Raw genomic sequence first — 25,845 nt, 5'->3', positions numbered from 1 at the left:
GTCCAATAAAAAGAATAGATAATCCAGAGAAAAGATATGATGAAACTGGAAATGCTTAAAACATTACTTATATTCAAACAGGTTGGAGTTTATTGATAGAAGAGTCAATGAATGACTAACCTCGGACTTTAGAGAGTTGCTGGGCCATGGTGTCGGAGGCTGCAACATGCCAAGAAGATATGCAATCATTCAGAAACATAGTCAGGGAAGGCAGTGTACAAGCCAACTGAAGAAATGTCTAAAAGTAGGATCCACAGAGTGTACAAGCAAACTGGAGAAATGTCTAAAAGTAGGATCCACAGAGTGTACAAGCCAACTGGAGAAATCTCTAAAAGTTGTATCCACATCTCGCAATACACACTCTTCACAAGATATAATGGACGATCAATAACGTTTCAAATGCCAACACTGTTGTCAGGCAAATGACTTCATAACAGTAACAGCATTGCCAAAACATTGCTAATTATAATAAGGAAGATTATCATGAACTCTCTCTTGTCATTAGTTAAATATTCAATTGATAGATCATAAGTACTGTACAATCAATTCAAATAAACAATTTTGAACGGTTCATAAGTACATAATTGGAAAGAAGTGGTTTCAACATGTGTGTTCCTCTTACAATGGTACTAACCTTTGAACTTGAGGTGTTGCAGGTAGAGGCAGCCCACATAGGCCTCGACTACCATGTCAAATGTCCTCATCTTCACCTGGGTGCCAACCGACTCGATCACCAATTTCAGCAGCGGCGCCTCTGTTGCACCTTCCCTCTGTGCTACATTGATCAATATCTGAAACAGTGACATCAAGTAGGTCAAAACAACATCTGCATAACACTACAAAATCTGAATAGGAATATTGCCTGTCACATGAGACACCTACCTCCTTGATTTCAAACTTGAGTTCCATGTCAGTGGCATTGATGAACTCCTGGGATGTGGTCCTCTGTAGCGTCTTCTCTGCAGGCTGCACACAAACATAGGCAGTGAGAATAGGAAGAACAGGGTCAGGGACAAGACACAGGGAGTGACTGGTTTGTTTGTTTGTTTGTTTGTTTGTTTGTTTGTTTGTTGTGCCTCACTCAGCAATATTCCAGCTATATGACGGTGATCTGCAAATAATTGAAACTGGACCAGAGAATCCAATGATTGACATCAAGAGCATCGATCTATGCATTTGACATACAATGACATGCCTCAACCAAGTCAGTGAGCCTGACCACCCGATCCCGTTAGTCACTGCTTGATACCATAAACATGGGTTGCCGATGACCAATTCTAACCCGGATCTTCATGGTGTAAAGTTGCTCTCAGCAGTACATATCAGCTCTATCTCGCGATGTCCATGTTAGAAGTGATGCAGGTTGTTGAAACACTTTGGTGAAACCCACATGTATATGTATGCAGCTCATCTCCACTCACCTTGTCCCCTTGTTGCACCTGTATTTTGGAGGCTCGGTTCAGCAGGGCTCCCTCGTCTCCTGCCACAGACACCATCGTGTTGGGGCCCTACAACACACAACACTGACTCTCTAACACACAACAACTGTACACTAAAACAAAAACATCTTCTCAAAATGACTGATAAAGTGATCCAATCTACATAACATACTTTATCGAGCCGTGCTTATTTACAGAACCTCTATAACTTCTTAGGAATATTAGGCCACAGTTTACGAAGCAGGTGGGCATCAATATATGTAGGTTATTAAAAGCAGTTTCAGTCGGGTGACCTCACTGGCATATTTACCAATGATACCAAGTCTATTGGATTCGATTATGGCAACAATAACAATATCCATTATATGGTAGAAACCGTGTACTTGGGCAAATCTACTAATCAATATCTCGTAAAGTACTGTCGGAAATGTTAGAAAACAGCTTTTCTGGCTTCATTTAATAAATACGAGTCATAGGACTATAAAAAGAGCATATATCAAAATAACACGAATTGCCCAAATCTAGGCCGTCCTACCTCACACTGTGATAACCCTTAAAATGTACTTTTACAGGTAAAATGATGATAAACTTAGAAAAGATTCGTGTGTTGTCATGCATGTATGAAATGGCCTATAACATTTTACCATTTACCTAACACCTGTCCCGAGGTGATGACCTCACACAGTCCTGTGCATTCTCCCAGGTGCAAATGTCACCGAGTTGGGGTTGGTCTCAAAATATTGCTGTTATTGTACTTAATTGACATGCGTTGATGAGGTAGCAATTTAGGATATGTACTGCATTATATTTGCTTGGGAACATGATGGACTAGTTAAGAGCTATGAAACTGGGTGAGTATTTGGAATCCAGAAGTATTTGTTGTTCTACAGATGGTTTCTTGAGGTAGCATTTATCTCCGCTGATGATGTATATAAATCTGTACTTTTGAATGTTGTGTTATGTCTTGCTACGAACCTGTTACACTTAGCCAAGATCGGCACAACAGGGTTGAGCTCACAATGTCTGACTGCCATACATAAGACAACGTAACCGTGTTGTTCTGCCAGGACATATGTCTTGTACTTTACTGGTTTCTTATTCAGCCGAATTTTCTCCATGAGTTGAACTTTCGTTTCATATGGTCTGAAGTCGACAATGTCATATATTCCTGTATTGTCACCTTCAGACTACTCATGGTTTGGGCGACAGTATCTGATTCCCAGATGTTATATTAACTGGCGTTATCCATGACAATCACACTGACGTTGTTTAAAATGAGCAAAAGCTGAAGTTCCAACCAGTCTATGAACACATCACCTCCTATAATTTCCTTAATAAGCCCCATATCATGGGTTGCAGCGTGCAAAACATGACACGATTACCTTTACCTGATGGTACCAAGGGTGCTTTTTGTCCATCTGCCGATAGCCACATGTAGTCAGTGGAATGATTCATCAAGGTAAATTATCTGGACGCCCTGACTGTGATAGTTATGGAGATAATATGACCTAATAGACAGGATGGAATATTTTCCCCTGAAAATTGCTCGGTCATCGCCACGCGCAGTGTATCAAAATCCCATCTCTTGGAGAGCAATAGTGCAGTCCGGGAAACATTAATTGTATGTTGAATTCCTCCCAAATTCTACTACAAGTCAGGGTTACCTGCTCATGAAGCTTGTACACTATACGCCTAGTCACCCAGTATCAAAGCTGTCTAATATCCTTTTACGCCCCAGTTTTGTTTTTGAGACCACACCTATACCTAATTTGTTTTCTTATCATACCGTAGACTTGATGGTATGAATTGAAAACACCATAGCTTGGGCAGTATGGTAATTCACCTTATCTAAATTACTAAATGGTTTCCCTGTTTTTCTCTAAAGTGTAAAGAACTTCCATATCGTGTACCTTGGTTGTGGCTATGCAAGTGTAATGTAACATGCATTATGGGAGCAATGTTAACACAAAAAACGCAGCGTCATTTTGTCATTTTAGAAGATGCACATCTAGGATTTTCTCAAAATGATTTTTGTGTGTGGAGTAGATGTTTTATGATGACTACATTATCATCATTGTAACGGAGTCACGTGCGCATATTTCTATAGACCGTTTCAGACTGCCATCATTGGACTTAGAATAAATGTGAACTTCATGTTTCCTTCGAATTTGTCTCCTGTAAACGTGTCGATAGGACTCCTTGTGACTGAAATACTTCAAACCACAGGTAGGGCGATCGGTAGTTATTCGATATTTCAATAACAGTCTGTGAAAAATTATATCCTTTTTTAACAGGCAAAAAGCAGTTTTCTGGCATTTCCGACAGTACTTTAATTAGTTGTTGCCTACAGCAACCAACAGTTGGGTTATCAACCACACATAATGATGACAACATCACCAGTGGTTTGATCCACCTGTGCCATCCCACTTCTCACATGACTGACAATGTACAGCAACATGCTGTACTTCAACAGGGACATTTGTGTGGGAAATATGACAAACTCATTACAAATTCCTGACAACTGTTGCCTAACAACTTTTAAAACTTCACCTTGAATATCTCTTCATCTACTTCATCTGGAGGGGCCGCTTCTCCTCCTCCTCCAGTGGGGATGCCCTGGGCCAGCGCCATGATCTCCTGCAGTCGATAGTCTGAGATGCTCAAGCTAAGCAGGGGCAACTCACCAGCCACCTTCATCCTGCAAAACACAGCATCATTACACACCATGCACACACAGCTTGCCTGTGAAAAGTAAGGCAAGTGCAGATCCTGACTAGGCAAGATAAAATGTTAACATACTTAGCCATCCTGGGGTCTTTGTCAAACATACACTTCTGAAGGTCGATATTGATGGATATTGGTCGAAGGATGTGCATGTCTGACTGTCCCGCCCAGCGTGCCTTGTGCCAGTCCTCACCTGCCGAAAAAACAACAAACAGTCACCAACAAACTTAAACTACACATGAAACAGTCCAGTGACACCATCTGACTGACGATACATTGTCTCCAGTGATACTGTCTCACACTGTCTGACTGACCATGCACTGGCTGACTGAACATACACTGTCTGACTGACCATACACTGTCTCTAGTGACACTGGCTGACTGACCATACACTGTCTGACTGACCATACACTGTCTGACTGACCATACACTGTCTCCAGTGACACTGGCTGACTGACCATACACTGTCTGACTGACCATACACTGTCTCCAGTGACACTGGCTGACTGACCATACACTGTCTGACTGACCATACACTGTCTCCAGTGACACTGGCTGACTGAACATACACTGTCTCCAGTGACACTGGCTGACTGACCATACACTGTCTGACTGACCATACACTGTCTCCAGTGACACTGGCTGACTGAACATACACTGTCTGACTGACCATACACTGTCTCCAGTGACACTGGCTGACTGAACATACACTGTCTGACTGACCATACACTGTCTGACTGACCATACACTGTCTCCAGTGACACTGTCTGACTGACCATACACTGTCTCCAGTGACACTGGCTGACTGACCATACACTGTCTGACTGACCATACACTGTCTCTAGTGACACTGGCTGACTGACCATACACTGTCTGACTGACCATACACTGTCTCCAGTGACACTGGCTGACTGACCATACACTGTCTGACTGACCATACACTGTCTCCAGTGACACTGGCTGACTGATCATACACTGTCTGACTGACCATACACTGTCTCCAGTGACACTGGCTGACTGAACATACACTGTCTGACTGACCATACACTGTCTCCAGTGACACTGGCTGACTGAACATACACTGTCTGACTGACCATACACTGTCTGACTGACCATACACTGTCTCCAGTGATACTGGCTGACTGACATTACACTGTCTCCAGTGACACTGTCTGACTGACCATACACTGTCTCCAGTGACACTGTCTGACTGACCATACAGTCTCCAGTGATACTGGCTGACTGACATTACACTGTCTCCAGTGACACTGTCTGACTGACCATACACTGTCTCCAGTGACACTGTCTGACTGACCATACACTGTCTCCAGTGACACTGGCTGACTGACCATACACTGTCTCCAGTGACACTGGCTGACTGAGCATACACTGTCTGACTGACCATACACTGGCTGACTGACCATACACTGTCTCCAGTGACACTGGCTGACTGACCATACACTGGCTGACTGACCATACACTGTCTGAATGACCATACACTGTCTGACTTACCATACATTGTCTCCAGTGACACTGGCTGACTGACATTACACTGTCTCCAGTGACACTGTCTGACTGACCATACACTGTCTCCAGTGACACTGGCTGACTGACATTACATTGTCTCCAGTGACACTGGCTGACTGAGCATACACTGTCTCCAGTGACACTGTCTGACTGACCATACACTGTCTCCAGTGACACTGGCTGACTGACCATACACTGTCTCGTGTGAAACTGTCTGACTGACCATACACTGTCTCCAGTGACACTGTCTGACTGACCATACACTGTCTCCAGTGACACTGGCTGACTGACCATACACTGTCTCCAGTGACACTGTCTGACTGACCATACACTGTCTCCAGTGACACTGGCTGACTGACCATACACTGTCTCCAGTGAAACTGTCTGACTGACCATACACTGTCTCCAGTGACACTGGCTGACTGACCATACACTGTCTCCAGTGACACTGTCTGACTGACCATACACTGTCTCCAGTGACACTGGCTGACTGACCATACACTGTCTCCAGTGACACTGTCTGACTGACCATACACTGTCTCCAGTGACACTGGCTGACTGACCATACACTGTCTCCAGTGACACTGGCTGACTGACCATACACTGTCTCCAGTGACACTGGCTGACTGACCATACACAGTCTCCAGTGACACTGGCTGACTGACCATACACTCTCCAGTGACACTGTCTGATTAAGCCAACACTCTCACACAATGATGGAGGAAATCAAGGTTCCTGTCATGTACCTGGATGTATGAACAGCAGCTGTATACGTGCAAGCTGAATGTTGAACTTGTCATATGCCCTGGCCATCACCTCCTCCAGACTGTCCATCTGACAACACAATATACAACTGTTACCATGGTTACAATGGTACAATGATGTCCACCTGACAACACACAACCATAGCTACTGATGTACAAATGATGTAACTTGCATGGTAATGGTGTTAGTATCTACACCGAAATGTCGCATTAAGCTGTTCATCCATAGAACTATGTACATCACTTGTACATCTATCTTTTACAAGATGCCACCCAAACACTCCCTTTGGGCAGCACCACACCACTCCTGACAAGTCCCCACACCCTGCTGTCAAGTCCCCACACCCTCATGACAAGTCACCACACCCTGCTGCCAAGTCACCACACCCTGCTGGCAAGTCACCACACCCTGCTGCCAAGTCCCCGCACTCTCATGACAAGTCCTCACACCCTGCTGGCAGGTCCCCACACCCTCATGACAAGTCTCCACGAACTGCTGGCAAGTCCCCACACCCTCCTGACAAGTCCCCACACCCTCATGACAAAACCTCACACCCTGCTGGAAAGTCCCAACACCCTCATGACAAGTCCCCACACCCTACTGGCAAGTCCCCACAGCCTGCTGGCAAGTCCCCATACCCTGCTGGCAAGTCCCCACAGCCTGCTGGCAAGTCCCCACGCCCTGCTGGCAAGTCCCCAAACCCTGCTGGCAAGTCCCCATACCCTGCTGGCAAGTCCCCTCACCTTCCATGACAAGTCCCCACACCCTCATGGCAAGTCCCCATACCCTTATGACAAGTCACCACACCCTGCTGGCAAGTCACCACACCCTGCTGGCAAGTCCCCACGCCACTCATGACAAGTCACCACACCACTCATGACAAGTCACCACACCCTGCTGTCAAGTCCCCACGCCCTGCTTGGCAAGTCCTCACACCCTCACGGCAAGTCCCCACACCCTCACGGCAAGTCCCCACACCCTAACGGCAAGTCCCAACACCCTCATGACAAGTCCCCACACCCTGCTGGCAAGTCCCCACACCCTGCTGGCAAGTCCCCATACCCTGCTGGCAAGTCCCCACAGCCTGCTGGCAAGTCCCCACGCCCTGCTGGCAAGTCCCCAAACCCTGCTGGCAAGTCCCCATACCCTGCTGGCAAGTCCCCTCACCTTCCATGACAAGTCCCCACACCCTCATGGCAAGTCCCCACACCCTTATGACAAGTCACCACACCCTGCTGGCAAGTCCCCACGCCACTCATGACAAGTCACCACACCACTCATGACAAGTCCCCACACCCTGCTCGCAAGTCCCAACGCCCTGCTTGGCAAGTCCTCACACCCTCACGGCAAGTCCCCACACCCTCACGGCAAGTCCCCACACCCTAACGGCAAGTCCCCACACCCTCATGACAAGTCCCCACACCCTGCTGGCAAATCACCACACCATCATGGCAAGTTCCCACACCCTGCTGGCAAGTCCCCACATCCTGCTGGCAAGTCCCCACACCCTCTTTGCAAGTTCCCACATCCTGCTGGCAAGTCACCACACCCTGCTGGCAAGTCCCGGCACCCTCATGGCAAGTCCCCACTTCCTTATGACAAGTCCCCACACCCTGCTGGCAAGTCCCCACTTCCTGCTGGCAAGTCCCCACACCCTCATGGCAAGGCCCCACACCCTGCTGACAAGTCCCCACACTCTACTGGCAAGTCCCCACACCCTCATGACAAGTCCCCACACCCTGCTGGCAAGTCCCCACGCCCTGCTGACAAGTCCCCACACCCTGCTGGCAAGTCCCCACACCCTGCTGGCAAGTCCCCACACCCTCATGACAAGTCCCCTCACCCTCATGGCAAGACCCCACATCCTGCTGGCAAGTCATCACATCCAGTTTTTCATGGGATACTGTTAATAGTATCAACTGTTGCTTTGTCTGCCTTCTTGACATGCCTTGGACAAGGCTGACTGTGGCATACCACAACAAAATCCTTTATACCAAAACATATTTCTCCTGGGCTGAGTAATACTGACCTTGCCCTTGATTTGCTGAGACTGGTTCTTTTCACTGGAAACCTTGAGGCTACCGAGGTCGAGAAGGAGCATTTTCACACCTCTGCAAATTAAAGATTAAATAATCATCAAAATACATACAGTCACTCACTTTATCTGCGGCTATACTGACTGCTTCTACAATCTGAACTGACAGTATTGCTGCAGTCTATACTTACTTCTTCATGAGACCCCCCTCTGGTACCAGGACGTAGGAGGACATGAGATCAACGCTGATCTCGGTGTACTTGTGTTGTTCAATCGAGTGCTGTAGACCCGTGGCTGACTGCTCCTTAACTTCATCAAACTTCGCCATAGCCGCTTGAGAGAGTCTTAAAAAATGCAAAGTCATGAAAAGATTGGGGGCTGGTGATGATATAGCTAAAATAATGATGAGTGTAGTGTCAAACACTGAACAATTCATTTACATATAATATGTTTATATTTCTTTTCGCTTGTAAATACTATAACATAGCTAGTTTTATATATTCAGAATATTTACTACAAACACAGATCTAGTAAACAGATGATGTTGACAAGAACACTCACTGCTTCAACCGCACAGATTTGGGAGGTTTAAAGAAGTCGCCAAGCTGATTCACTGTAATCTGTGACCATAAAAACATACAGCATGTACACACACAACAATGCAGTGGCAGCATCACAAATACTTTTCATCATCACTAGAAGATGATCAATTATAGCTTTAAACAGCTTGTTTTTTTATCATCTAGATATTTGACAAATTACAATGCATAAATTATTTATTAAAACATGGGGAGGGGAAAAGGTGTGGGATTGTACTCACAGCATCATATGCTATCTCTAGAGGTCTGGAGGACACTTTAACCCGGGTGTCGGCCAGACCATCTAGAGGGTTGGTCTCCAGGTTGATGGAGAGGAGTGAGTATACTTGATCAGCTTCCTGTACGAGAGATGTAACCATCTTAGGCGTGGCGTTGTTCTGGGGGGTTCCAAATACACTGAGTCGGTCTATCTTGGCCTCCACACTAAAACAGAAACAACTCAGCCTGTATCCGCCAGCATGTTGACACCACAGTAACATGTTTACACCACAAGTGTTTACAGCTTGTCCCTTGAAGCAAAACCTTCTCCTCCGGACGCTGTGGTCTCTTACCTCACAGCACTGGCTGCTGGTCTCTGCCCTACAGACGTGAACACATCCTTCAGCTGCAGTCTGAGCACCTGGGGATCTCTGAAAGATAACACAAAAGCTTTACAGCATACAGCATACAGCATACACCACAAAGTGACACTCTGTACACCATAGTCACACTATACACCACACAGTGGGTACACCACAGTGACACTCTGTACACCATACTGACACTATACACCACACAGTGACACTCTGTACATCATGGTCACGCTATACACCACACAGTGGGTACACCACAGTGACACTCCGTACACCATACTGACACTATACACCACACAGTGACACTCTGTACACCATACAGTGACACTGTACACCATAGAGTGACACTCTGTACACCACACAGTGGGTACACCACAGTGACACTCTGTACACCACACAGTGACACTCTGTACACCACACAGTGACGCTCTGTACACCATACAGTGACACTCTGTGCACCACACAGTGACACTCTGTACACCACACAGTGACGCTCTGTACACCATACAGTGACGCTCTGTACACAATAGTGACACTCTGTACACCACACAGCGACACTCTGTACACCACACAGTGACACTATGTACACCACACAGTGACACTCTGTACACCATACAGTGACACTCTGTGCACCACACAGTGACACTCTGTACACCACACAGTGACGCTCTGTACACCATACAGTGACACTCTGTACACCAGTGACACTCTGTACACCACAGTGACGCTCTGTACACCATACAGTGACACTCTGTACACCATACAGTGACACTGTACACCATACAGTGACACTCTGTACACCATACAGTGACACTGTACACCACAAAGTGACACTCTGTACACCATACAGTGACACTCTGTACACCATACAGTGACACTCTGTACACCACACAGTGATGCTCTGTACACCACACAGTGACACTCTGTACACCACAGTGACACTGTACACCATAGTGATACTGTACAGCGCACAGTGGGTACACCACACAGTGACACTCTGTACACCATACAGTGACACTCTGTACACCACACAGTGACACTCTGTACACCATACAGTGACACTCTGTACATCATACAGTGACACTCTGTACACCGCACAGTGACACTCCATACACCATACTGACACTATACACCACACAGTGGGTACACCACACAGTGACACTCTGCACACCATACACTGACACTATGTTCACCAAACAGTGACGCTCCATACACCATACTGACACTATACACCACACAGTGGGTACACCACACAGTGACACTCTGTACACCATACAGTGACACTCTGTACACCATACAGTGACACTCTGTACACCATACAGTGACCCTCTGTACACCACACAGTGACACTCTGTACACCACACAGTGACACTCTGTACACCATACAGTGACACTCTGTACACCATAGTCACACTATACACCACACAGTGGGTACACCATACAGTGACGCTCTGTACACCACACAGTGACGCTCTGTACACCACAGTGATACTGTACACCACACAGTGACACTCTGTACACCATAGTCACACTATACACCACACAGTGGGTACACCACAGTGACTCTGTACACCATACTGACACTATACACCACACAGTGACACTATGTACACCACACAGTGACACTCTGTACACCACACAGTGACACTCTGTACACCACACAGTGGGTACACCACAGTGGCACTCTGTACACCATACTGACACTATACACCACACAGTGGGTACACTACACAGTGACACTATGTACACCATAGTCACACTATACACCACACAGTGGGTACACCACAGTGACACTCTGTACACCATACAGTGACACTCTGTACACCAAACAGTGACCCTCTGTACACCACAGTGATACTGTTCACCACACAGTGACACTCTGTACACCACACCGTGACACTCTGTACACCATAGTCACACTATACACCACACAGTGGGTACACCACACAGTGACACTCTGTACACCACACAGTGACCCTCTGTACACCACACAGTGACACTCTGTACACCACACAGTGGGTACACCACAGTGGCACTCTGTACACCATACTGACACTATACACCACACAGTGGGTACACTACACAGTGACACTATGTACACCATAGTCACACTATACACCACACAGTGGGTACACCACAGTGACACTCTGTACACCATACAGTGACACACTGGACACCACACAGTGACACTCTGTACACCACACAGTGACACTCTGTACACCGCACAGTGACACTCTCTACACCATACAGTGACACTCTGTACACCATACAGTGACACTCTGTACACCGCAGTGACACTCTGTACACCACACAGTGACACTGTACACCACAGTGACTCTCTGTACACCACAGTGATACTGTACAGCGCACAGAGACACTCTACACCACAGTGACAATTTATACACCACACAGTGACACTCTGTGCACCACACAGTGACACTATGTACACCACACAGTGACGCTCTGTACACCACTCAGTGATACTGTACACCGCACAGTGACACTCTGTACACCATACAGTGACACTCTGTACACCATACAGTGACACTCTGTACACCATACAGTGACCCTCTGTACACCACACAGTGACACTCTGTACACCACACAGTGACACTCTGTACACCATACAGTGACACTCTGTACACCATGGTCACACTATACACCACACAGTGGGTACACCATACAGTGACGCTCTGTACACCACACAGTGACGCTCTGTACACCACAGTGATACTGTACACCACACAGTGACACTCTGTACACCATAGTCACACTATACACCACACAGTGGGTACACCACAGTGACTCTGTACACCATACTGACACTATACACCACACAGTGACACTATGTACACCACACAGTGACACTCTGTACACCACACAGTGACACTCTGTACACCACACAGTGGGTACACCACAGTGGCACTCTGTACACCATACTGACACTATACACCACACAGTGGGTACACTACACAGTGACACTATGTACACCATAGTCACACTATACACCACACAGTGGGTACACCACAGTGACACTCTGTACACCATACAGTGACACTCTGTACACCAAACAGTGACCCTCTGTACACCACAGTGATACTGTTCACCACACAGTGACACTCTGTACACCACACCGTGACACTCTGTACACCATAGTCACACTATACACCACACAGTGGGTACACCACACAGTGACACTCTGTACACCACACAGTGACCCTCTGTACACCACACAGTGACACTCTGTACACCACACAGTGGGTACACCACAGTGGCACTCTGTACACCATACTGACACTATACACCACACAGTGGGTACACTACACAGTGACACTATGTACACCATAGTCACACTATACACCACACAGTGGGTACACCACAGTGACACTCTGTACACCATACAGTGACACACTGGACACCACACAGTGACACTCTGTACACCACACAGTGACACTCTGTACACCGCACAGTGACACTCTCTACACCATACAGTGACACTCTGTACACCATACAGTGACACTCTGTACACCGCAGTGACACTCTGTACACCACACAGTGACACTGTACACCACAGTGACTCTCTGTACACCACAGTGATACTGTACAGCGCACAGAGACACTCTACACCACAGTGACAATTTATACACCACACAGTGACACTCTGTGCACCACACAGTGACACTATGTACACCACACAGTGACGCTCTGTACACCACTCAGTGATACTGTACACCGCACAGTGACACTCTGTACACGATACAGTGACACTCTGTACACCACACAGTGACGCTCTGTACACTACACAGTGATACTGTACACCGCACAGTGACCCTCTACACGATACAGTGACACTCTGTACACCACATAGTGACACTCTGTACACCACACAGTGACACTCTGTACACCACACAGTGACACTCTGTACACCGCACAGTGACACTCTGTACACCATACAGTGACACTCTGTACAACGCACAGTGACACTCTGTACACCACACAGTGACACTCTGTACACCACACAGTGACACTCTGTACACCGCACAGTGACACTCTGTACACCATACAGTGACACTCTGTACACCATACGGTGACACACTGTACACCACACAGTGACACTCTGTACACCACACAGTGATACTCTGTACACCGCACAGTGACGCTCTCTACACCATACAGTGACACTGTACACCATACAGTGACACTCGGTACACCGCACAGTGACACTCTCTACACCATACAGTGACACTCTGTACACCATACGGTGACACTCTGTACACCACACAGTGACACTCTGTACACCACACAGTGACACTCTGTACACCGCACAGTGACACTCTGTACACCATACAGTGACACTCTGTACACCATACAGTGACACTCTGTACACCGCACAGTGACACTCTGTACACCATACAGTGACACTCTCTACACCATACAGTGACACTCTGTACACCATACAGTGATGCTCTGTACACCACACAGTGACACTCTGTACACCACACAGCGACTCTGTGTATGCAGTGCACACTATACTCCAGTGCACACTAGACACAAGAAAATGTGGAATACATCAAAGGTTAAAACTGAATTCCGCAATGTATTGAAGAATAAAGCTTACTTTTTTGTTGGATCTCGGAGAGAAACGGAGACATTGTTCAGCTTAGTAACCAGTCGGACTGCAATGTACTGAAATGACAAGATTTAGATATTACTGGTTATCTACAACACAACTGATGAGTGCTACTGGTCTGACAATCACCAGGGTGCTGGCATTCCGGGGTACTTACATCTATTGGCAGTGTAGGATCAGACTCATTCTCCTCATAGCCTATAGCTCCATACAGCTTGTTCTTCTCATCCAGAGAGAACTGCTCATAGAATTTCTCCTCTGCAATATACAAACATCACCATCAGACATCACAAACTGAAAAGGTTATTCCTCGGTTTTGCCTGCATCATTTCCAATCCTGTATATCAGGTCATATTTTGTTTCTAATACTCCATCTTCACATCAATTTTATGGACAAAAAATCATGTTTTATAATAAGATCTCTGTGCTAGGGAAAAACATGCCCGACTGGGATGACTTGAATATAACCCAACAACGTATTTCAGGGGTATGCTCAACAAAAGCCTGCATAGCACCATCTGTGTTGCCATCTGTGTTACTTACGAATATCATTTCCAGGCTTTTCAGTTGCTTTCTTCTTCTTTCCTCCGAACCAGCCACCAAACCAACCACTTCCCTGTTCCTCTTTGCGTTGAGCCCCAAGCTTGGCAGCCTGCACAGAAACCCACATGAGAAGCCATGCCATGGTCACCAAGAGTGAACATTCACAAGAGAATCAGCAGGGTCTATTTCCTACTGTCCTCCAGCCCATCAATTACCTGGGTCTCCTTCCATCAACAAAATACTGGTCACAGTATGATAAAACACAATTACACAGATTATCCTACCCAATTGTAACGAAAACATCCATAATACACCATCAATTGTGGTTATACACCTAATTCCAATCATGTCCAAGTAGACGGAGTTGCCCCACAGGGACTCTGTATATCGTCTTGCAGCTCTTACCTCCACCTACCAGCCAGGACCTTACCAGAGGGACTCTGTATATCGTCTTGCAGCACTTACTTCCACCTACTGCCCTGGACCTCCCCACAGGGACTATGTATATCGTCTTGCAGCACTTACTTCCACCTACTGCCCTGGACCTCCCCACAGGGACTCTGTATATCATCTTGCAGCACTTACCTCCACCTACTGCCCTGGACCTCCCCACAGGGACTATGTATATCGTCTTGCAGCACTTACTTCCACCTACTGCCCTGGACCTCCCCACAGGGACTATGTATATCGTCTTGCAGCATTTACCTCCACCTACTGCCCTGGACCTCCCCACAGGGACTCTGTATATTGTCTTGCAGCACTTACCTCCACCTAGTGTCCAGGACCTCCCCACAGGGACTCTGTATATTGTCTTGCAGCACTTACCTCAACCTTCTGCCCTGGACCTCCCCACAGGGACTATGTATATCGTCTTGCAGCACTTACTTCCACCTACTGCCCTGGACCTCCCCACAGGGACTATGTATATCGTCTTGCAGCATTTACCTCCACCTACTGCCCTGGACCTCCCCACAGGGACTCTGTATATTGTCTTGCAGCACTTACCTCCACCTAGTGTCCAGGACCTCCCCACAGGGACTCTGTATATTGTCTTGCAGCACTTACCTCAACCTTCTGCCCTGGACCTCCCCACAGGGACTATGTATATCGTCTTGCAGCACTTACTTCCACCTACTGCCCTGGACCTCCCCACAGGGACTCTGTATATCGTCTTGCAGCACTTACCTCCACCTACTGCCCTGGACCTCCCCACAGGGACTCTGTATATCGTCTTGCAGCACTTACTTCCACCTACTGCCCTGGACCTCCCCACAGGGACTATGTATATCGTCTTGCAGCACTTACTTCCACCTACTGCCCTGGACCTCCCCACAGGGACTCTGTATATCGTCTTGCAGCACTTACTTCCACCTACTGCCCTGGACCTCCCCACAGGGACTCTGTATATTGTCTTGCAGCACTTACCTCCACCTAGTGTCCAGGACCTCCCCACAGGGACTCTGTATATTGTCTTGCAGCACTTACCTCAACCTTCTGCCCTGGACCTCCCCACAGGGACTCTGTATATCGTCTTGCAGCACTTACTTCCACCTAGTGTCCAGGACCTCCCCACAGGGACTATGTATATCGTCTTGCAGCACTTACCTCCACCTACTGCCCTGGACCTTCCCAGAGGGACTCTGTATATCGTCTTGCAGCACTTACCTCCACCTACTGCCCTGGACCTCCCCACAGGGACTATGTATATCGTCTTGCAGCACTTACTTCCACCTACTGCCCTGGACCTCCCCACAGGGACTCTGTATATCGTCTTGCAGCACTTACCTCGACATACTGCCCAGGACCTCCCCAAAGGGTCTTTGTATATCATCTTGCAGCTCTTACCTCCACCTCAGCCTGCTGCTTCATCAGGGTGATGCTCAACACATCCAATAGCTTCTCACATTCCTGTAAACACAATAGTCTCATATGTATACATGCATCAAATGAAGGCATACCACAAGAAATATACTGAAATGTAGGATTTTCAAGTATAAGAACGATTATTTTGTTTTCTTCTTTACTTTTGAAGTGTGTTGTTCCTTGAGGTACAACTTACATCGATTGCCTTCTGAACATCTCCCGAAGCCTTTCCCTTGTCAAGCTTCTTTACATATGCCTCTCTGTATCGCTTCATTGCCAGCCTGTGTTGAATAATATGAGACCAGGAGAACATCCGTCGGCGCCGTCGAACTGTCTCCTCAAGGACAGCATTGTAGGCATAATGCCACCTGAATCACAGAGCACACATCTGTGTAGACAGAGTACCACCTGCTACTACCTGCTGAGCAGTGACCTCAGCAGTATCCTCTAAACCCAGGACTATGTTCTACTACTACATGTTAATGTCCAGCTAAGTATTAACATTAGAAGTTGTCTATTACAATATAAGTTGCCCATTACATTATATTTGTTTGTTTGTTTGTTTGTTGTTTAATGTCGCACTCAGCAATATTCCAGTCATATGACAGCGGTCTGTAAATAATCCAGTCTGGACCAGACAATCCAGTGATTGACATCATGAGCATCGATCCACGCAATTGGGATCGATGACAGACATCAACCAAGTCAGCGAGTCTGACCATCCGATCCCGCTAGTCGCCTCTTATGACAAGCACAGTAGCCTTTTAACAGCAAGCATGGGTTGCTGAAGACCTATGCTACACCGGATCTTCACGGGTCCCATAACATTATAAGTTGTCCATTACATTATAAGTTGTCCATTACATTGTAAGTTGTCCATAACATTATAAGTTGTCCATTACATTATCAGATGTCCATAACATTATAAGTTGTCCATAACATCATAAGTCGTCCATTACATTATAAGTTGTCCATAACATCATAAGTCGTCCATTACATTATAAGTTGTCCATAATATTATAAGTTGTCCATTACATTATGAGTTGTCCATTACATGAGTAGTCCATAACATTATAAGTTGTCTGTTACATTATAAGTTGTCTGTTACATTATAAGTTGTCCATTACATTATGAGTTGTCCATTACATTATAAGTTGTCCATAACATTATAAGTTGTCCATTACATTATAAGTTGTCCATTACATTATAAGTTGTCCATAACATTATAAGTTGTCCATAACATTATAAGTAGTCCATTACATTATGAGTTGTCCATTGGTCTCCAGGGGGACATGGGCTGACATACCCTCTATGTTAGTTTATGTTGCCCGAGCCAGACAATAGAGGGTACATCAACCCATGTCACCCGAGGGACAAGTGGACAACAAATCTATCTTACCGCACACCAAATTATAATGCAGGTATGTCTTATGCATGCATGCTTTGGAATGAATCGGTAAGAATACCACAGTTAGGCATTACATTTATTTTCACATTCATCGAAAAATTGCAAATGACAAAAAAAACAACTGAGTTATTCCCCCTGAATGTATTTCATTCGGAAAATATCGCAAATATCTGGAGAATGGCATCTTACATCATTAAATGAGATACAAAATTGTGGTTGGTATGTTGCAAATGTTGCATTGACAATAAAAGAATGGGCCTCAGCCAATCAGAATCCGACATTCACGTGTAAGGTAAGATAAAAGTTTTGTCATGATGAAAAAAAAGACAGAAAAGAAGTGTCCAATCCTCACCAGGCCTTGGCATTGTTGTGAAGTGGCACATCTGGTTTGTATTTGCGATAGAGGCCCAACAATGCTGTCCTCTCGAATGCCTCCAACATCTCCAGCATGTCGTCATACTGAAACATCACAATACAACACATGGAAGTTGACACTTGTCTTGATAAGGCCGAGAATAATTAAAAAACAGACATATTTAGAACATAGGCATCAACAGTAGATCTAAATGGCACACAAACATCTCTTTAACTTGTAAAATCTGAATAATGAATTTGATACATGTGTCACTAGACGGTGTACAGGATGTGACACATGTTTGTGTACACCCCTGGACCTTCAGTCTTGTGGTGTACAAGACCATCCAGCTGGTAACAACACATGAAACTCATAGTATATTATAGACAATGTTCATACCATTTCAAATGTCACTCTTATACAGATACATGGCCTTCCGATACTGAAAGTCTAACCATGAGCCAAGGCATCACGATGCACCAAAAATTCGTTGAATCCTTACATCCCTTGTATCAGCCATACATAGGTGGAGTGTTTTACTGCATAGCTTATCCTGTCAGTGTGCTCCTATGGAAAGCTGCTACCACTCATATCACTCACCTGTAGTTTGGAGAGAGCTACTGCGATGTTGTCAAACACTATTGTCATGAAGATCTTCGGAAGAGTGAATTGGTTCTTTTCTGGCTTGGGATTGAGCTTGAGATGTGCTACAGACGATATGGGCTTGACCACTGCAGGGAAATGACACACACATCACCATGACATGCCCAAGGTGATGGCACTTACTGACTGACTCAGGCTTTACTCACAAGATCATTGGACAACAGTAACCTATCATAGACCTATCATTTGTAATGTGTCAAACCCTCCTTTTCTCGTGACAGACCCTCAGACCATCAGTGTAGTCCTTTGTGTCAACCACAGCAGTTAGGTACAACATCTCATCCCCAGTGAACACCCTCCTACCTCTACATTAGTTAGACAGGTAGATCTCACCCCAGTGAACACCCTCCCACCTTCACAGCAGTTAGGTACAACATCTCATCCCCAGTGAACACCCTCCTACCTCCACATCAGTTAGACAGGTACATATCACCCCAGTGAACACCCTCCTACCTCCACAGCAGTTAGCTACAACATCTCATCCCCAGTGAACACCCTCCTACCTCCACAGCAGTTAGGTACAACAGCTCATCCCCAGTGAACACCCTCCTACCTCCACATCAGTTAGACAGGTACATATCACCCCAGTGAACACCCTCCTACCTCCACAGCAGTTAGCTACAACATCTCATCCCCAGTGAACACGCTCCTAACTCCACATCAGTTAGGTACATCTCATCCCCAGTGAACACCCTCCTACCTCCACATCAGTTAGACAGGTACATATCACCCCAGTGAACACCCTCCTACCTCCACAGCAGTTAGCTACAACATCTCATCCCCAGTGAACACCCTCCTACCTCCACAGCAGTAAGGTACAACATCTCATCCCCAGTGAACACCCTCCTACCTCCACATCAGTTAGACAGGTACATATCACCCCAGTGAACACCCTCCTATCTCCACATCAGTTAGGTACAACATCTCATCCCCAATGAACACCCTCCTACCTCCACAGCAGTTAGACAGGTACATATCATCCCCAGTAAACACCCTCCTACCTTCACAGCAGTTAGGTACAACATCTCATCCCCAGTGAACATCCTCCTACCTCCACAGCAGTTAGACAGGTAGATCTCATCCCCAGTGAACACCCTCCTACCTCCACAGCAGTGAGGTACAACATATCATCCCCAGTGAACACCCCCCTACCTCTACAGCAGTTAGACAGGTAGATCTTATCCCCAGTGAACACCCTCCTACCTTCAAAGCATTTAGGTACAACATCTCATCCCCAGTGAACACCCTCCTACCTCTACAGCAGTTAGCTACATCTCATACCAGTGAACACCCTCCTACCTCTACAGCAGTTAGGTACAACATCTCATACCATTGAACACCCTCCTGCCTCCAAAGCAGTTAGGTACAACATCTCATCCCCAGTGAACACCCTCCTACCTCCACAGCAGTTAGGCCTCACCCCAGTGAACACCCTCCTGCCTCCACATCAGTTAGACAGGTAGATCTCACCCCAGTGAACACCCTCCTGCCTATACATCAGTTAGACAGGTAGATCTCACCCCAGTGAACACCCTCCTGCCTATACATCAGTTAGACAGGTAGATCTCACCCCAGTGAACACCCTCCTGCCTATACATCATTTAGACAGGAAGATCTCACCCCAGTGAACACCCTCCTGCCTATACATCAGTTAGACAGGAAGATCTCACCCCAGTGAACACCCTCCTGCCTATACATCAGTTAGACAGGTAGATCTCATCCCCAGTGAACACCCTCCTGCCTATACATCAGTTAGACAGGAAGATCTCACCCCAGTGAACACCCTCCTGCCTATACATCAGTTAGACAGGTAGATCTCACCCCAGTGAACACCCTCCTGCCTATACATCATTTAGACAGGTAGATCTCACCCCAGTGAAAACCCTCCTGCCTCCACATCAGTTAGAGAGGTACAACATTTTACCTCATTTTAAGTCCATTAGCATGTACTTGAATCTTTGCATCATTGTCAGTAGAATTTAGCGTTATGTTATGTACTAGCTGAGCATACTAGACCAAACAAAATGACAGTAGGTTCCAGCTTCAGACTTGTGGCTAAATTTGCAGACTGATCCCCTTGTACACAGGATACTTACAGTACTGGTAATCTGTCTGGGCATTCTGTGCAGCAATATTGGATTTCAGGGTATTCTGAAAACAACACCATTATAATAGCATTAAACTTCCAATCAAGAATTATTGGGTTTGGATTAATGCTGCTGAATCAGTTACATCACGGTGTGGTAGAAAGGACAACGGGATGCAGATTTTTAGACCTTCACTAACAGCAAACTGAGGCAGCTAATGACACTCTACCCCTAGTGATGAAGTCAGTAGGTTCACCTACCAGAATGTCCTCCTTGGGAAGACTGTCGTACATCTTGGTGCAACTGTCCCAGTACACACCCAGCGAGTCCAGGCGGATCAGCTGAAACACACACAGAGATTACTAAACACATCCCCAGTCGACACCATTATTTCAACAAGTGTATCCTCATACTACTGACATGTCCTCCTCCTGCAGTACTGACATACATGTCCTCCCCCTAACCCCAGTACTGACACACATGTCCTACCCTTCCCCCCAGTACTGACATACATGTCCTCCCCCTAACCCCAGTACTGACACACATGTCCTACCCTTCCCCCCAGTACTGACATACATGTCCTTCCCCTAACCCCAGTACTGACACACATATGTCCTCCCAATCCCCCCAGTACTGACATACACATACATGTCCTCCCCATCCCCCCAGTACTGACATACATGTCCTCCTCATCCCCTCATACCTTGAAGATTTGGGTCACAGCATCCTTGATGACACATGGCTGCCAAGACTCATCTGTGGTCTGAAGAAACCCAACATAACACGTTAGAACTTGTGAAGTAATGATATACAGATGCACAGTTCAAAAATGTACTACAATAGTATCAGTAATATAGCCGACTTGCAAAATTATGTGTCCTTGTAAAATTAGTACAACAATACAAACATGGCAACTACTCATTCAATTTTATAAGTAAAAATAATCTTCTGGGAAAGAGGGACATAAGATGAATGTCCCTTTCACTGATATATCATCATTTTTCCAAATTTTATCAATACATATCCAAACCTTTGAACAACAACAGGCAATTTCAGACAGTATAATATCTCAACTGGTTCTGGTCTTGTACAACAACACTAGTCTTCCGTGTGTGTTGTGTCTCATCACTATTGTTGCCCCGGGTTGTCAGGATCAGAGCAGACATATGTCAGATAGTTGTCAGGATCAGAGCAGACATCTGTCAGATAGTTGTGTCAGGGTCAGTGTAGACATCTGTCAGATAGTTGTGTCAGGGTCAGTGTATACATCTGTCAGATAGTTGTGTCAGGGTCAGTGTAGACATCTGTCAGATAGTTGTGTCAGGGTCAGTGCAGACATCTGTCAGATAGTTGTGTCAGGGTCAGTGTATACATCTGTCAGATAGTTGTCAGGGTCAGTGCAGACATCTGTCAGATAGTTGTGTCAGGATCAGAGCAGACATATGTCAGATAGTTGTCAGGATCAGAGCAGACATCTGTCAGATAGTTGTGTCAGGGTCAGTGTATACATATGTCAGATAGTTGTGTCAGGGTCAGTGTAGACATATGTCAGATAGCTGTGTCAGGGTCAGTGTAGACATCTGTCAGATAGTTGTGTCAGGGTCAGTGTATACATCTGTCAGATAGTTGTGTCAGGGTCAGTGTAGACATCTGTCAGATAGTTGTGTCAGGGTCAGTGCAGACATATGTCAGATAGTTGTGTCAGGGTCAGTGTAGACATATGTCAGATAGTTGTGTCAGGGTCAGTGTATACATCTGTCAGATAGTTCTGTCAGGGTTGGAACAGACATCTGTCAGATAGTTGTGTCAGGGTCAGTGTAGACATCTGTCAGACAGTTGTGTCAGGGTCAGTGCACTGATCCTGGTGGAACCAGATGAACCTGATTCTGATGGAACCATCTGAAGGCAGTCTGCACTGATCCTGATGGAACCAGCTGAAGGCAGTCTGCACTGATCCTGATGGAACCAGCTGAGGGCAGTATGGACTTATCCTGATGGAATCAGCTGAGGCGAGTCTGCACTGTCTTTGACACAACTATGTTCTAACGTCACTTGTATTCACCAGTACTGTTTGATACAGGTTTTTCAGGACACACTACACCGTATACATAACTCTACCCAAAACAGGGATGTTCATTGACAATCTCAATGTATAATAATATATCTGAAAGTCATTTCAATGTGTGACAATACAGGATAAGTATAACTGTAGGACTATCAATCTGCACAATGAACACTATCTTATATAGCTACCTGAAACAGCAGTTCCTGGAGAGTGATGCCGATGGCAAACGGACGCTTGGGATTTGTAAAACGGTCCTCATATCTCACGTGGATGTTGTTCACCTTTATCTGCAGGTTCTTAATCACCTGAGTTGCCATTTTCTCCACAAACGTGTCTGGCTTTTCTTCCTTAGGTTTGTCTGAAACGATAAGTCTTTTGGTTATGACAAATAGGCTTGCTTTCAATGTGGTAACTGGCCAGTACTAAGATGTGACTTTGTAATATCATCACCCCTAGAATTGTCCAAAGCATGGGTATCATAAGGTCATACGTTCGATCCATAACTTATTAACTGGGGCCTGGCACAACTTTGATTCTAGTTCTTCAACAACAAGTCATGAAGCTATCAGGCTGTGAGGATGTGCCACCACACAGTAATGAGGTGCTGACTCACCCTTGTCAGCCTCAGCCTTCTTCCTCTCCTCAATCTGCTTCAACTTCTTTTGCTTCGCCTCCTGCTTCGCCTTCTCCTCTTTCTCCGCATTGTACTTGATGCCTACAACACAACAATAGTACTACAACTGTGTGACCTTTTCTGTGTTGTACCTGATGCCTACAACACAACAATAGTACTACAACTGTGTGACCTTTTCTGTGTTGTACTTGATGCCTACAACACAACAATAGTACTACAACTGTGTGACCTTTTCTGTGTTGTACTTGATGCCTACAACACAACAATAGTACTACAACTGTGTGACCTTTTCTGTGTTGTACTTGATGCCTACAATACAACAATAGTACTACAACTGTGTGACCTTTTCTGTGTTGTACCTGATGCCTACAACACAACAATAGTACTACAACTGTGTGACCTTTTCTGTGTTGTGCTTGATGCCTACAACACAACAATAGTAATACAACTGTGTGATCTTTTCTGTGTTGTACTTGATGCCTACAAAACAACAATAGTAATACAACTGTGTGATCTTTTCTGTGTTGTATTTGATGCCTACAACACAACAATAGTACTACAACTGTGTGACCTTTTCTGTGTTGTGCTATCACCTATTTTGGGTAATGGGTGATGTGAGGTGAAGTGAGGCGAGGTGAAATGGGGTTTAATGTTGCGTCCAAGATTATTGGACTCATATAGAGACGTGAATGCACGTATGTGTGTGTGTGTGTGTGTGGCTGCTTGTACTAGTCCGATTTATAGTGCTAGCACACTGAGATACCATGCCGTAGTATAACATGAATACCCCACTCAGACACAGTATACTGACTCCGAGCCGACCAGTCCTTGTTTCAGCCCCTTAATGCTGAGCGCCAGATTGGGTAACAACAAGTACCATCTTTTAACGTCTTTTGGTATGACGCGGCCGGGGATCGAACCCCAGACCTTCCGCTCTCCGTGTGGATGCTCTACCACTAGACACACATGCCAATGCATATATATATATATATATATATGTAGAACTCTGATCCGTGACCAGGGGTCCGGAAAATTTAAAATCCCAATCGGACATTTGCATTTAGGCCACGCCCCCTTCAAATAGCGTATTTTAGTACGACTTTTCACACACATTAAAAGTTTACATATTCATAATATGATGAATTATGAATTGTTTCAATTTAAATTGTTTAATTCACTGGACAATTAATAACAAATAATATCATTTTAGATTTACATGGAAAATATATGTTTGTTTCTGTTATAATAACGATCTGTTAACGTAGAGAACGGTCTAATTAATATTCATGAGTTATATTCATGAGTCTGCTCAAGTGTACGCGTTGTAACATTTGGATCGAGACTATTATCCCATATTTGGTTATCACGTGACCTCACGGGGAAAGTTTTTTTTTAAACTAAAGATTTTTTTAAAAACAAGACAGATAATTTAATCACAAATACTAAAATATCCTTGATAGCAATAGTTATTTGAATACTTTTTTCATCTGTACTTAATTATTGACCATAAAAAAATTGGATATCGATCGTCCGAGAAAGCAAAATGGCAGTCAATCAAGATTCAATATACGACTAGCTACTGAAAAAAAATAAAATCTGCAAATCCTCATTGTATGTCAACCAAGTGAAAGTCGTTAGCCACGACTTACAAAATGATCGTCCAGACTTTGAGGGTTTGGCAGATCCGCTCGACTGATCTGCATCGGTCGACTGGCTGTCGTCACGCTTTCGCTTCTTGTCTGAGGTTACGTATCGTAGCATTGTGAGGATAATGAGGTACATCGATGATGCAAGGTATTAATGTACAGTTGTAAACACCTTTCACTCAAATTAACAAGATGTTCTCAGTAATTAATCCTCGATTAATCAGTGTCAACTCAGTTTATTGCCTATTACAGTGATTGACCGATTGGACTATCATGTAGGTACGATGTAT

The 25,845-nt window shown here is 45.5% G+C and overlaps 1 protein-coding gene across 7 annotated transcripts in view; it reads right to left on the bottom strand.

Moving 5' to 3' along the window:
• LOC124116680 (vacuolar protein sorting-associated protein 13A-like) overlaps positions 1-25,845 on the bottom strand; it is a 150,126-nt gene that overhangs the window by 99,989 nt on the left and 24,292 nt on the right. For all 7 annotated transcript variants that reach the window (XM_048395128.1, XM_048395131.1, XM_048395132.1 and 4 more), the window contains exons 5-28: positions 23,889-23,990; positions 23,464-23,633; positions 21,914-21,973; positions 21,471-21,551; positions 21,220-21,274; positions 19,061-19,191; positions 18,458-18,564; positions 16,894-17,065; positions 16,680-16,742; positions 14,835-14,943; positions 14,449-14,549; positions 14,280-14,347; positions 9,641-9,718; positions 9,311-9,512; positions 9,052-9,110; positions 8,682-8,834; positions 8,485-8,566; positions 6,437-6,524; positions 4,239-4,356; positions 3,990-4,137; positions 1,422-1,508; positions 883-966; positions 635-791; positions 121-159 (exon numbers count right to left, since the gene is read on the bottom strand). In XM_048395128.1, the coding sequence (XP_048251085.1) occupies positions 121-159; positions 635-791; positions 883-966; positions 1,422-1,508; positions 3,990-4,137; positions 4,239-4,356; positions 6,437-6,524; positions 8,485-8,566; positions 8,682-8,834; positions 9,052-9,110; positions 9,311-9,512; positions 9,641-9,718; positions 14,280-14,347; positions 14,449-14,549; positions 14,835-14,943; positions 16,680-16,742; positions 16,894-17,065; positions 18,458-18,564; positions 19,061-19,191; positions 21,220-21,274; positions 21,471-21,551; positions 21,914-21,973; positions 23,464-23,633; positions 23,889-23,990 (2,514 nt within the window). The remainder of the gene's footprint in view (positions 1-120; positions 160-634; positions 792-882; positions 967-1,421; positions 1,509-3,989; positions 4,138-4,238; positions 4,357-6,436; positions 6,525-8,484; positions 8,567-8,681; positions 8,835-9,051; positions 9,111-9,310; positions 9,513-9,640; positions 9,719-14,279; positions 14,348-14,448; positions 14,550-14,834; positions 14,944-16,679; positions 16,743-16,893; positions 17,066-18,457; positions 18,565-19,060; positions 19,192-21,219; positions 21,275-21,470; positions 21,552-21,913; positions 21,974-23,463; positions 23,634-23,888; positions 23,991-25,845) is intronic.

Source organism: Haliotis rufescens, unplaced genomic scaffold (genome assembly GCF_023055435.1).
Source record: "Haliotis rufescens isolate VD_foot unplaced genomic scaffold, xgHalRufe1.0.p SCAF_14, whole genome shotgun sequence".
Lineage (NCBI taxonomy): Eukaryota > Metazoa > Mollusca > Gastropoda > Lepetellida > Haliotidae > Haliotis > Haliotis rufescens.
Note: the sequence above shows the minus strand (reverse complement) of the source record. Positions and strands in the feature narration are given on the sequence as shown.